This window comes from Taudactylus pleione, unplaced genomic scaffold (assembly GCF_031769625.1).
Source record: "Taudactylus pleione unplaced genomic scaffold, aTauple2 ptg000130l, whole genome shotgun sequence".
NCBI classification, from domain to species: Eukaryota; Metazoa; Chordata; class Amphibia; order Anura; family Myobatrachidae; genus Taudactylus; species Taudactylus pleione.
In genome coordinates this window covers 1,840,031-1,854,871 of record NW_028284532.1, presented here as the reverse complement: position 1 = coordinate 1,854,871, position 14,841 = coordinate 1,840,031, and the positions used below count along the sequence as shown (strand labels likewise).

The 14,841-nt window shown below is 44.1% G+C and overlaps 1 protein-coding gene across 1 annotated transcript in view; it reads left to right on the top strand.

Annotated features, from left to right (window-relative positions):
- The window catches only part of RAB5B (RAB5B, member RAS oncogene family), an 80,736-nt gene extending 66,328 nt beyond the window's left edge, over positions 1 to 14,408 (top strand). The window contains exon 6 of the mRNA XM_088473071.1: positions 10,283 to 14,408. Coding sequence (XP_088329197.1) covers positions 10,283 to 10,398 — 116 coding nt within the window. The 3' untranslated portion in view covers positions 10,399 to 14,408. The remainder of the gene's footprint in view (positions 1 to 10,282) is intronic.
- The last annotated feature ends 433 nt before the right edge of the window (positions 14,409 to 14,841 follow it).

Sequence of the window (14,841 nt, the reverse complement as noted above, 5' to 3'; positions counted from 1 at the left end):
GCAGTGCCCCAAACCTGTTACCATGACATAACATTATCACCGTCCACCTTGACAAGTTGGCAATGAATTTCAGCTACTGATGTGTCACTATGCACCTCAATGTTTTACCATGTGACCGCCCGCCCCGCCATCTTACACCTGATATTGGGACATTATGGCTGATATGAGGAAGTGAGGAGAAGCTGTGGTCTACCTGTTCTGGCCTGGCGAGAAATTTAGATTGAAATAGAGAACATTACACACTTAAGAGGACTTGTTACCTTCCTAAATTAGCCACCCTCGTACTTAAATACTCTTCAAAAATGAGCACACAAGGGAGTGAATCAAATCTACTTATTAACACTGAGAATTAATAGATACTCAATATAATGAGAGTAATATAGCACATTTTATTTACACATAGATCATTGTAACTCAACATGAAGAATGATCCTGACCTGTAGGATCATATTCCATGCATTGCTGTCACTAGAGCTGCAGTATCCACATATATTTAGACTAAACAAAAAATAGGGAATTATCACGTCTCATAAATGTATTTACATAAAAGCATGTCAGAGCTATACTGAATGTCTAGTACCTATAAGCAAAATTAGCAAGAAAGCCCTATTGCATAACCTATTATAAAGAAAACATTAATGCGAGTAGTGGTGAAGTAACAAGTGTATATGTGTGTGTGTGTGTGTGTGTGTATGTATATACAGTCAGGTGCATAAATATTGGGACATTGACAGAATTTTCATATTTTGGCCTCTATTCACCACCACAATGGCTTTGAAATGAAACAAACAAGATGTGCTTTAACTGCAGACTTTCAGATTTAATTTGAGGGCAATTACATCCAAATCAGGTGAACGGTGTAGGAATTACAACGGTTTCTACATTTTTAAACAATTTATTTGTATATTCTTTCGGAAAAAAAATATTTGGACAATCCAAAAGTTTAACTCAATACTTTGTAAAGTAACCTCGATTGGCAATTACAGAGGTCAGATGTTTCCTGTAGCTCTTGACCAGGTTTGCACACACTGCAGCAGGTATTTTGGCCCACTCTTCAATGCAGATCTTCTCTAGATGTCATGTTTTGGGGCTGTCGCCGGGCAACACAGATTTTCTATTGGGTTGAGGTCTGGAGACTGGCTAGGCCAATCCAGGACCTTGAAATGCTTCTTACGAGGCCACTCCTTAGTGGCCTGGGCGGTGTGTTTGGGGTCATTGTCATGCTGGAAGACCCAGCCACGTTGCGTCTTCAATGCTCTTACTGAGGGAAGGAGGTTTTTCCCTAAAATGTCATGATACATGGCCCCATTCATCCTCTCCGAGGTTAAACTTTTCCCTGCGGCTGCTCAGTTCTGCAGGCGCTGGGTAGGGGGTCCTGCTTTGCTGATTGATCAGCAGTGATCGGCAGCACAGCAGACAGAGGGGGAGAGGGTGCTGGCAAGCATAGGGACTGGAAGTTCCCTCTGAGAGCAGCAGCTGCGGGAAGATTTTCTTCCAGCAGCCGCCCTCATGTTTATCTGTCTGGACAAAATTTTATGTCCAGTTACAGATAAAGAACAGCCTGGTGTGGACAGAAAATTACGTTCATGCTAGGCAAGTGGTTAAGAAATATCCCTATGTCTACCTGATTAGATTGTTTGTTTACAAAGACTGTGACTATAGAGATTATGATCGTACTGTACAATATATTACATCCGGGCTCGACAAATCCTGGTCGCCATGGTTTCAGACCTGGCGACTGCATTTTGGAAAGCCGTGCTGGGATCAAGTGGCTGATTCCAGCATCGGCACAGCTGCAGGGGCAGGTAAAGGAGATCTGTCCCCTGTGGGACACATCCCTGACCGGTGCTAGGATGCTGTTTCTGCTCCCAGCGCCGCGTAAGCAGAAGCGGCTGGTACCTGGTGAAGGGACCCGCCTGGTCCTGTTACGGTTGTCTGGGGCTCCAGACAACCAGAATACCTTAAGGAGTGAGACACCAGGAGACGTAGGGTGAAATCAACATAAGTGACTTTATTGTCACAAAAAACGGGCATGAACGTATGAAAGAATAGTTCAAAGTACAAACTGTGCGGCTGAACGCCAATGGTACGCCTAAGGAGCTGATGGTGCAGCGAGGTGCTGATGCTGTGACTGAAGAGCCAGTAGAATGGCCGGAGGCCGATGTTGCGGCTAGGGAGCCGATGATGCGGTTTAGGAACCGTTGGTGCTGCAAGGTACCGAGGATGTGGTTGGAGAGCCAGTAGTGGCCGGAGGCCGATGTAGCGGCTTGGGAGCCAAGAAACAGTCTGTGCACTGGTGCAGCTTGGATGCTGGGAAAATGACTCCATAAACAGGAACTGCAAAACTTGGAATACTGGCTAGGACTTCTGAGAACAGACCAACAAACGCATGTCAGACAATATAACCTGCCGTGAGTGCAGGGCTGTCTGTATACTTATGAGATACAGGATCCAATCGGAGACCATTCCTGGAGAGTAATTCCTAATCAAAGGCATGTGTGTACCTGCTCTGCAGACAGACAGTTATGTAATGAGCACATGAGATCAGTACACAGACAGGCAGGAATAACAGGCTATGAGTTGTACACAGACAAGACAGGCTTAGATGCAGTATCCCAGTCACAACTATGGCTGGAACCTGCCACCAAGATGATCCGCTACCCGCAGATCCTAACAGGTCCCTTCCACCAGCAGTAAAGTGGCGGCGGGCAGGACTTGGATTCGGATGCGTCACCTGGTAGCCTTGGTGGGTGTTTGGATCTGGCCAGCAGCCAATAGGAGGCAGACGCGAAGAGACAATCGCGGCTCGCCACGTCATAGCGCACTCGCGGCATCATGTATAAGATGCCGCTGAGGGGGAAAGAGCAGTGCAGAGGGGGAGGAGATAAGACCTCCCGAAAAAGACAGAAGCGTTCCGGCGGCCGCGGAAGAGGCCAGAAGACGCCGTGAGCAAGACAGGAGGCGCCGGCTGAAAGAAGAGGTGGCGCCCCTGGCCAGGACGGGCCAGCGGCAGAAAAATGCGGCTGAGGAACGGAGAGGACTGTGCGGGGGTGGAAAGTGAAAGAGCTAACATAGAGGTAGGCCCTCTGTGAGACCTACTATTAACCCTTCCCTTAGACCACCAGGGTTGTCGGGCACTAGGCCCGTTGGGTAAATCATGCAATATAGGCTGGCACAAGGCCCGGACCACATAGGAGGCATTAGGCCCAATATAAGTTATCTGCCCCCAAAATAGGTAGAGTGACATGGGCGTTAATGCCCCCATACATCAGAGATCGATTGCAGCAATCGTGCAATTTGCAATCGATTGTGTATAAAAATCTTTACCTTTTTCAATCGATTGTGGGATCTCTGCAATCAGCAATCGATTGAAAAAGGGAAAGATTTTTATACACAATCGATTGCAAATTGCACGATTGCTGCAATCAATCTCTGTTATATGGGGGCCTTTAGACCCAGGTCACTAAATGGTTAACAGGTGGGCCACCCCAAGCATGCGGGGTAGTGTATGCAAGGTTTTGGATTGGTGATGATGATCTGGCTCCTATATTTTTAAGCTGGCTACTAGATTTTAGAAAAATTTGTTGAGCCCTGTATTGCATATTACTTTAGTGAGGGCTGCAAAAAAAAAAAAGTCTTACAATTTGCAAATGATAAAAGATATTAATCAGCGTGTGAAATTTTGAGTCTGAAGAATCCAAAAACACAAATTATATTCTCACTAGCGACCCGTCCTGGCTTCGCACGGGACAAATTTCATGTCACCGCAGTCCACTGCTTCTCACTCTTGCCCTCTGTGTCTCACCAGTGTCACCACTACCTCCACTGCTACTCTGCAGCTGGCTGGGGCCTGGCCACTGGGATGTGCTGGGAAGGGCAACAGGCTCATGGACGAGAGATTTGTATTGCAGCATGTTCCTGCAGCCTCCATGCGCACACCTCCCCAGCTGCCGAACATGGGGACGAGCAATGTCCTCTTTGCACAATATACCCTGTATTTCCTTGGTTTCCTGTTGAGCTACCTCGCTGTGGTGCCCCTGTCCGAGAACAGCGCTGACTTCCATGGGAGGTGCCTCCTGTTCACCGGGGGGGTGTGGCTGAGCAGGAACATCACGCTGAAGAGGGAGCACTATACAGCGGAGGAGTGGTGACAGGAGTCCTACCTGCAGATTCAGCATGGGGATGGACATCGGAATCCGATGGTTACTGACCATCTATATTTTTGTTCCGATGGTTGTGTTTTTATCATTTGATGGTGGCGGTCTGATATTTGCTACCATTGAATGGAAATCATTTGAGGGTGCTCCGATGGTTTTTTTGTGTTAAATTCCTGATAGCTATACCTACCCTGGCCCCTTTCTAGCTTCTGTGTCTGCATCAGGGCATCTTCATGGGTTCATTGGAGGCTGTCTCTCACTGTCTGTCTCAGATGTGACCCTGCTCAGTCCCTGACTCTCTCCCCTCTCTAGGCTGCTGCTAAGCAACAGGGTACATTTCTATCTCTGATGTCTCCCACTGTCTCAGAGAGCCTAATCAGAGCTAAGGCTTGCAGGAACAGTCAGTCACTTTTTTTTTTACTTCATTCCACGCCTCAGTTTCAGATGGCCTCTTGCTGTTTCAGCATCTTGACCAGCTCCTATACAGCAGCTTGGTGCAAGATTTTTTGTCTGTGACTTTCTTCACAAATAGTCGCTGCTCGGCTCCCTTTTGTCACAGATGAATGGTTCATACACACAAAGCTCCCTTGACCAATGCTGTATAGAATAGTGAATATCCCATAAAAATTCGTAAAATAGTTCAAGAGATTAGCCTGAATGAACAGACAGACCCCGTAAAACGGAGACTTATTATATATATATTATATATTTAAAGAGAGCCAGTTTACAGCTTGCTTAGTGTTTTTCAGGTGTTTTGTATAATCCCTGGCTCCAAAGCTTTTTGTGATATAATAAGACATGCTGGCTAAGGGGTTCAACATTCACAATATCGACATGTTCATAATGTCAACATAAAGCATGTCAAGTCTGATGTTATGTCGACATTATTAGAATGTTGGCATGTTTTTCTACTGATTCTGTCCCTAACTGTAACCGGAAGTCTGTAGATATCGACATTACTGATGTAGGAATAATCAATGTTGTTCATCTACTGTTGACATTGTGAATGTTGATATGTTAATTGACGACATAGCCCTTTTCTACCAAATTCCCGGGTTGGACCCGAAATTTGGAACACTGTTCCAAGCCGGGTCAGCAGGGGTGTATCTAGGGATCCGAGTGCCCTGGCAATGTAATGGACTGGCGCCCCCCTACCCCCCATAATTTCAGGCACTGGCCCCCAGTAGTATTCCCCCCCTATGCATTGCCCCCTGTAACGGCCACCCTCCCCATACAGTTCCCCCAGTAGTAGTCCCCCCCCCCCATGCAGTGACTCCAGTAGTAATCCCCCCCCTATGCATTGCCCCCAGTAACGGCCACCCTCCCCGTACAGTTCCCCCAGTAGTAGTCCCCCCCCCCCCATGCAGTGACCCCAGTAGTAATCCCCCCCTCTATGCATTGCCCCCAGTAGTAATCCCCTCTATGCATTGCCCCCAGTAGTAATCCCCCCTATGCTGAATTGCCCCCAGTAGCGGCCACCCCCTTTACAGTGTCCCCAGTAGCGGCCACCCCCTTTACAGTGCCCCCAGTAGTGGCCACACCCCCCCTCCTTCCCTCCCTCCCTCTGCAGTGCAAGAAAAAAAACACAACTGCCGACAACTGCCAATGTCCGCGCCTCCCGGCCCGCTCTCCAGTATGGGAGAGACATCATGACGTCTCTCCCATCACTGGCTGTGGGGGGAGCCGGAAGACTGAGCTCGTGATTGAGCTCCACCCGGCTTCCTCCGTGGCCGCAGCAGCCAATGATAGTCTGTGTGACTCTCATTGGCTGGATGCTATAACAAACACACAGCCGCCGATGGCAGCTGTGTGTTTGTTACTGTGTAGGGTAGACCGCTGTCACTGCGGGATTTACCCCTGTTCACACTGCACATGGGTGCAGTGCTGGCGCTTGGAGATATCATCACCAAGCTTTTGAAACTCCAGCTCTCCCCCTGAACGCCAGTCCGGAGTGGACCAGCGACCCCCCGGGGAGGGGAAGGGTTGTCCTTTTGGGAAGCTCTGATGTCACATCTGTCACCGGGGAGACGGGCAGGGGAAGATTACAGCCTCCCCGGGGATGGGGTAAAACCGGAACAGTCCTGACCAAACGGGGCGGCTGTAATCTTTCCCTCCCTTGTGACAGCTGTCACACAGACCGCTTCCAAATACCAGCCAATCACCGTGCTGGAAACTGGTCTCTGATCGGAAGACCCGAGTTACCAGTTTCCACTGAGCCTGACCAGGGTTTTACCCGCTAAATACTCTGCTCGATACCCAGGAATAAATCCTGCGTCAATCGATCTGGGATTTTTTCCTAGGAGCCTTTTCCACTGAGCCACTACCCGGGGTGACACGGCAATAACCTGGGTATTTTCGCCAGTGGAAAAGGGTTATAAGTGATTGGTATTTTTATATAGAAGGACCCTTGTTATAGAAACAGATTTCTGTCTAGTTACTCATACATAACATATCGTAAGCCATGAATAGTAATAAAATCTTACATTTATATACATGTATTCTTTATTTCTTGTGATTTCCTGCTGTTTCTGTGCATAAAGTCATATTGGATAGAAAGTAAAAATTTATGACATAACCTTTCGGAAACCCCTAACTCTTTCTTGTATTCACTTTTTTAACACCCAAAGAAATTCACAGCGCTGTGGACATTACTTTTCTGTATTTTTATTTTAGAATTTTTTGATTTAAAGGATAATGAAGACGCTTAGGTTTGAATATATTTTAATTCATTGAAGGTTTCAAATATTAATTTTGATTTTTTTTTCTGGATCAGAGTGTCTCCAATGGGATACTTTGTGTATAATGTGGTATCTAGGACTGCAGCCTCCATGGGTCTGTGAGATTAAGGACTTTATTTACGAAGCAGCGCATTGGAGCTGAAAATGTAAAGCAGCACTTACATTCAGTGTAAAGCACGCCGGCCTTTACACCCAATGTTAGCACTGCTGTAAATGGGCAGCTCCATCCCCCACGAGAAGAAGCAGCTTACATACAAATGCTGGTGCCTTGTAAGAAAAGCCTTAAGTTTCAGTATGATGGTGCTCACTCTAGGGTTTTCTTCTGACAGGTTACTGATAACTGAGGAGGGGGGGTGGTATAAAATGTAGGCTACAATTTTGGATGCGACACGTTACAGTTGTGGCGTATTAAGAATGGTGAGCAGTATTGCGTGGCACAGTATTATATGTAAAATATCATTTTCCTATTCAGCCTTCCATATGTCCTTTTAATTCTTTTTAGGCCACCCCACATGCCCCTTCAATGCCCCACAAAGTAACTGGACAAGCCTGTGTAAAGCATTCCAGCAGAGAGGTTGAAAAAAACAAACAAAAAAAACAAACAAACACAGGCCGCCTATATAAAGATATAACCGTATACAGTACTGTGGAAAAAATGCTGCAAAGTATGAATACTTTCAAAAATAGAAGTTAATAGTTTTATTTTTGTCAGTCAACAAAATGCATAGTGAATGAACAAGAGAAATCTAAATCAAATCAATATTTGGCGTGACCACTCTTTGTGTGCAAGTGTCCCTAGAAAAATTTATGCTGTTTTGAAGGCCGTTTTTGAAGGCACTCGGCAGGGAAGTTGCTCCAAACATCTTTGAGAACTAACCACAGATCTTCTGTGGATGTAGGCTTGCTCAAATCCTTCTGTCTCTTCATGTAATCCCAGACAGACCTGATGATGTTGAGATCAGGGTTCTGTGGGGGCCATATTGTATCATCACTTCCAGGACTCCTTGTTGTTCTTTACGCTGAAGATAGTACTTATGGACATTGGCTGTATGTTTGGGGTCATTGTCCTGCTGCATAATAAATTTGGAGCCAATCAGACGCCTCCCTGATGGTATTGCATGATGGATGGTACCTGCCCGTATTTCTCAGCATTGAGGACACCATTAACTCAACCCCAACCTTGCAAGGAACCTCCACCATGCATCACTGTTGCCTGCAGACACTCATTATTTTACCACTCTCCAGACCTTCGACGAACAAACTGTCTTCAGTTACAGCCAAATATTTAAAATTTTGACTAGTCAGTCCAGAGTACCTGCTGCCATTTTTCTGCACCCCAGTTCCCATGTTTTCATGCATAGTTGAGTCGCTTGGCCTTGTTTCCACATCAAAGGTATGGCTTTTTGACAACAATTCTTCCACGAAGACCACTTCTGGACAGACTTCTCTGAACAGTAGATGGGTGTACCTGGATCCCACTGGTTTCGGCCAGTTCTGAGCTGATGGCACTGCTGGGCATCTTCCAATTTTGATGAGAATTAAGCATGATGTGTTTTTCATTTGATGCACTATGTTTCCTTGGCTGACGACTGGGTCTACGGTTCTCAACTATGCTTGTTTCTTTGTGCTTCTTCAAAAGAGCTTGAACAGCACATCTTGAAAGCCCAGTCTGCTTTGAAATATTGGGGAGACCTTACCGATGCACTATAACTACCTTGTGCCTTGTTGCTGTGCTCAGTCTTGCCATGGTGTATGACCTGTAACATGAAATGGTCTTCCACAACCTTACCTTTTTGTAGCAGAGTTTGACTATTCCTCACCCAGTTTAAGCCTCCTACACAACTGTTTTTGTTTCAGTTCATGACTGTATCAACCCACATATTAATTTGATGATCATATGACTATAATCCTACAAAATCCCTAACTTTGTGCAAGTGTACCCTGAAGTATTAATGCTGTTTTGAAAGGGTGGTCACACCAAATATTGATTTGATTTAGATTTCTCTTCTGTTCATTCACTTTGCATTTTGTTAATTGATCAAAATAAACTAATAACACTTCTATTTTTGAAAGCATTCTCACTTTGCAGCATTTTTTCCACACTGCCTAAAACTTTTGCACAATATTGTGTATGTATGTATATGTATATATAAAGGATTTGCAACAAAGTATTAAAAAGTGAAAGTTAGATTTAGGATTGTTTAGTTTGTCCCATTACTTTTGGCCCCTTAAAAAGTGGGAGGCACATATAGAAACCGTTGTAATTCCTACACCGTTCACCTGATTTGGATGTAATTACCCTCAAATTAAATCTGAAAGTCTGCAGTTAAAGCACATCATGTTTGTTTCATTTCAAAGCCATTGTGGTGGTGAATAGAGGCCAAAATATGAAAATTCTGTCAATGTCCCAATATTTATGCACCTGACTGTATGTATATATATATATATATATATGTGTGTGTGTGTATACATACATACAGGTATTATGCTCAGAGGTGTTACGGACTATGATGCAGGCATCTGCAAGATCCTCGCGAGTCTGGCCGATGTTTTAAAGTGGCTGTCATTTAAAAGGCAAAATCAACCTGATTTTGCCCTTTTCAGTGATCGCCATTTTAAAATATTTGCCAGGATTTTACTGATGCCTGCAACTTGCTATTACATATACTCCTAAGCCCGGGTTAGAATACAGAGAGGTCCCATAGAAGTCATAGGGATATTGCAGATGATTCCAAAACTATCCAGATTATATGCAGTAGAGATTTAAAGACGCTGGAGTATAGAGGCCTATCCATTAGACGACTTTTTGAACAATCTGACCAAAACCAGGAGGTTTTGGTCGGACTGTTCAGAAAGTAGTCTAATGGATAGCCGGCAAGGACCAGTGATGCGCGTGCAAGCTGGATCCTTGCCGACCCCGACTATCTATGGAACATGCTGGTCAACCTGACGACGTTCATCAGGTTCCTCATGTTCTCAGATAGGAGGTCGGTCTCCTGAACTGAAAGACGTTCAGTGAACGCCGTTCAGTGCGGGCACCGCATCTGGCGACCTGAAGGTATGGATGCTAGACGTTCAGTATTTCAGGTCGCCTAATGGGTAGGTCCCTTAAGGTAGTGAGCCTTAATACTGCAGCAACCAAAGTGGTGCATATACAGAGAAGCCCAATTGAAAGAGCCCACTTCTGTGATAATGGTGATCATGTGACCTCAGGAATAAGACCAGGTAAGTGCCACCCTATAGCAAAGGGAAATGGCGCCAGTCACTCTGCCTGTGAGCAGCTGGGGAGTGAAGGGCTGTGTTATCTCCTGAAATGGTGATATGGTTGGCAGATATTTTAATTTTTAATGCACCCATTTCCTAAGGATTTCTCTTTCCTTCTGACAGCTAAGAAGCTGCCAAAAACTGAGCCCCAGAACACCAGTGGGGCAGCTGGCCGGAGCCGAGGTGTGGACCTCCATGAGCAGACGCAGGAGAACAGGAGCCAGTGCTGCAGCAATTAACGGGAGAACAAAGGGGATCCAAGATAAGATTATAACCTTTCCTCCTGCACCTGCCCTTCCACGCTTCAGAAATACAACTAAACACCCTTCCAGCACTTCACTCTTCTGCCAGGACTTTCCCTTCCACACTTCCCTCCTCCTCACTTACCAACGGATAACCACACACATGGGAACAAAGCGACCGGCTTGAACCTTCCCCTTCTACCTCCCACACCACTGCAGCCCTCGGAGAGCGCCCTACTAACTGCACTATTGTGGGTTTGAATTGTTTTGTTCTTCTTAACGCTTCCAACAAACACACACAGACTACTCCTGGTGACACAGCAAGGGATCGTATCTGGGGACCGGACCTTCTGAATACAGCAAACGAGAAAAGAAACAAAAAACAAAACAAAAAAACTGATACTACTTTGTATTATAGCTGCATATAGTGACTTTAATATTGATTTTGTTTTGATTTCATGTAAGTGCCCCCCCCCCCCCTCCCCAATCCAACTATTTTCTGCTTTCTTTTTCTATTTCTCCATATTTTGCAGCCCGTCATGTACTCGGTAGATCTTCAGATTTCACAGGAGCCTCACATTTCTTACATCTTACTGTTTGCTTTGCCTAAGAAATGCATTATTTGTGTGCCTGGACTTTGACTGCTATAGCTGGTAAATGATCCATTCTGAAGAACTCTTAGGTGCTTTTAGCCCCAAAACATGAAAGTTTGCATAGGAGCAGGCGGGGAACTGCAGCGAATGAGGGCATTTTATAAGGTGTACATGAGATTTCTGTATTGCTGTAAGCACAGCGAGTTGTGAGTACATCTTCTGTTAGTCTTCTGTATGGCTGCTCCTTTCCTCCTTCCAGGCTTGTGGCCTTTAATGAAGAAGTGAAATTCTATCTTCATTCTCTATCGTAAATTAACAACACATTTGTGTCTGGAATTTTAAAGTACCTAAAATGACTTACTAGAACTTAAGGAAGGAAATTGAGTGTAGGATTGGATAATCAAAATAAGCAGCTTGAAATGGTTAATACCGCAGTGTTCAGGGATATTATACATCATCAGTGTTTTTGCAAGAGAATTGGAGAACATCAATGTCTGAGCATAGTCAGCTCGTCTGCTTGCGACCTATTGCAGTTCCATTGTAAGCGTCTGTACACTGGGGTGAGTGTGGCTTAAAGCACTAGATTGAGGTTGGATGTTTCACAACCTGGAGACACATACTGTAACCAGCAGTCTACAATACCTGCTCCAGCATGGAAATTGGCTAGGAGGACTAAATGCTTACCACTCTATTTAACAAGCACTTGTACAAGTAACACAAACCTAGAACAAAACTTTATTTAAAAGGTTTAAAGGAAAACTCACAATGTTGGTGTAAGTCGGGTGGGATGAATACTGTAAATCAAAGGCTCATTTATGGTCACTCCCTCGATATGACAAGGCCAGCAATAGGCAGGTCCACCTGCAGCATTGACCATGTTTAGATGAAACTGCCCCGGTAATGAGAGAGGATCTCCTGCTAAGGCTGTTACAGATACCTAGGGGACCTGCCAGACTGGGGAGCATTGGTAAGTGCGTTTTTGCTATTTTACTGAACCTACATGAAATGAAGAATTGTGTACATTTTCTAAAAATGGTTTATAAGGTCAAAGGCAGTTACTGACTGTGGAACAACCCCCATCCACCACCACATCTTTGTTAAAGGATTTTACTATGGTTACTGATTACTGTTTTTTTGGTTTTTTTTCTTCGTTTTAAATACTAATTGTGAAGCGTATTACGCACAGCGATGGCTGCTTCCAGCAGCATGCACTTTAGTTCAGAAGTGGTTATAAAATGGCTCTGATGTTCACTTACACACATTGTCTGCTTACTTCTATATATTGCTATGGGATTCATTACCTCCTGTGCTGTCTGTAGCTGGTTTCACACCATTCATTAGATCTCACGGCTTTCCTGTGGTTTTTATTACGTTTTCTTATCACCCATCACAACATACATTTATTTTCTGCAACCGTTTACAAGGGTAATCTAAACAAGTCAATGTACCAAATTACACTGAAGTGTCGCTTTAGTTTTCCTCTATACACCAGTTGGCATGGCGGGTATGTGCCTTCCTCTGTGTGTGTGTTAAGTGTTCTTACTAATGTCTGTGGCTTTATGGATTGCCAGTTTTCTCTTGAAATGTGCCTTCCTCCCCTTGCTGGACTGGAAAAGTGTCACTGTTCTAATTACATTTTGTGTTAGATAATCCAAACAGGACACCAGAAAGTAGGATTTATCTAGGTAGTGATCTTTCATGGTCCTATAGATCCTATGTGGGCATGGATTTTGTGGAGGGTAAACAGCACATGCATGACAAAGCATAGAACATGTCCTACAGTACAGGTCCTTTCCACTTTGACTTGCATGTCCTAAACACACACAAAGGTTTTCTAAGGGTTTATAATCACTAAACTGGAGCTAAAACACTGTTCTGCAATTGTGCTCTTACCTTATGTTTACCCTCTCGTTGCAGAGACTGTCCGGAGCTCCATTGCAATTTTCTTTATTATTATTTACTAGAATTGCCCCCTTTTTTTTTTTGCTGTTGGATTAATGTTTATGCTGCTTTTTGCTTTCCAGACAGAAAGGGTTAAGTAATAACATTCTTGAAGCTGTACTTTTTTTTTTTTTAATACAATTAAACCTTTGTGCGATGTTAATAACCCTACACACTGCTATTGTATAGTTGGAGCTACACTACAGTGTAATTAAAGGTTTAGGGATCTCATAAATGGAATGGTTTGGAGTTTCCTGTAGCAGGCCCTAAGGATAAAAGGGTAACAGGAATATGACTCGGCATATACAGGTCAGTGAATGTTACACAATGAACTTATTTGGCTGGTTTTTTTTTCTCGAATTATTTCAACCACTCGCTTTATAGAAACACATTTTAAACCTCTGTATTGGTTGGGTCTGAAGCATGGGTTCTATCTAGAGTTAAACCTAGCCTATCGGATAATAGTGTCTCGCATTGATTTCATAAACAGGTATCATTCTGTCTGAAGGCACAACAGTGGCAATGGCTCATTCCTAATAGACCATTTATGCTGGCCACAAACCCTACAATATTGCACAATTCGCCTGTGATCCCAGCATACATGGCCTAATGATGACCACAATTTCCAATAGTAATGCGATTGACAATGTGGGTAAAAGCTCATGATGATCGCTATCGGCCTACTGTATGTGTATGGTTTTCTTCCAACCACATTACCAGGGCTGACTGATGTCTGAGCGGATCCAGCAGCTTGGCCTGAAGGGCTAGTCAGAATGATCTCATCCATTTTCCAGCAGGTACAACTTGAGCACTCCTGCCGAGCAACCACCATGCTGTTGAGAATCCCAGTCCTGTGTGGAAGCTGCTGGTTAGGTACAGTGATTTGTGATATTTATTTTTTTACCATCATGGTTAAAATAAATAGTAGTTTGCAAGCAATGTATGCAGGGTCATTTCATGGGAAGTCAATGATCCATTAAGAACATATCTAACAATTTTTGTAAAACCTGTCTTTAGATAAACCTCTCCAGTCGGTGGATTGGCCTCACTACACTTTACCTTGCAGCAGACATTCACTGCTACAATCTTAGTGCTGATATTCTTGGACAAGTGAGATGTTGGTGTTGGGCTGTCATGTTTAATGTAAGGATGTAGAGACTCTACACTGCCACATAAAACTATAGCTGTCCCTAGGAGGTACATGGGGCACATCATTTTTAAAAAAAAAATCTATTTGGCCTGTTGTATGTTGCTGAAACCTGGACCAAGTTGGTACATTGCAAATTTGAACGTTCAAATACCCTCAATTGTAATGTATTTGGCTCCATTGGTCTTATTTGCATTTTAAAATAAAATCTAACTTCAGTTATAATCATAATGGACATATACCCCTGATCTACCAATGTATTTAATGTAAGTAAAAACAAAGACTGTGTGTGTGTGTGTGTATATTAAATGAACTTCGCTTCTTAATAGTTGTCTGATTCATTATTTCAAGGGAAATTGCTTATTAATAAAATATGGTTTAATTCTGTTCAGGAGCATCACTTTATCTAATTGCACGGTGATTCATTGTCTCCAGCACCACTCACTTTCTCCCAGGTGGTGGTCCAGTAGGTGCCAATAAGGGGGCCCTATCCAATGTACAGTGCAGAGTCCATACAGATAATGGTGCATTATAGATAATGCTGGAAATAGTCTGACCAATGACTTTACCAGTATCTATACCAGGGGTTTCCAACCACAGTACACAAGGCACACTAACAGTCCAGGTTTTAAGGATGGCCATACTTGAGCACAGGTGTCTTAATTAGTACCTCAGTTATTTTGATTTAACCATCTGTGCTCAAGCATGGATGTCACTAAAACCTGGCCATAAACTAGCACGATTTCAGGCCGATTGCCT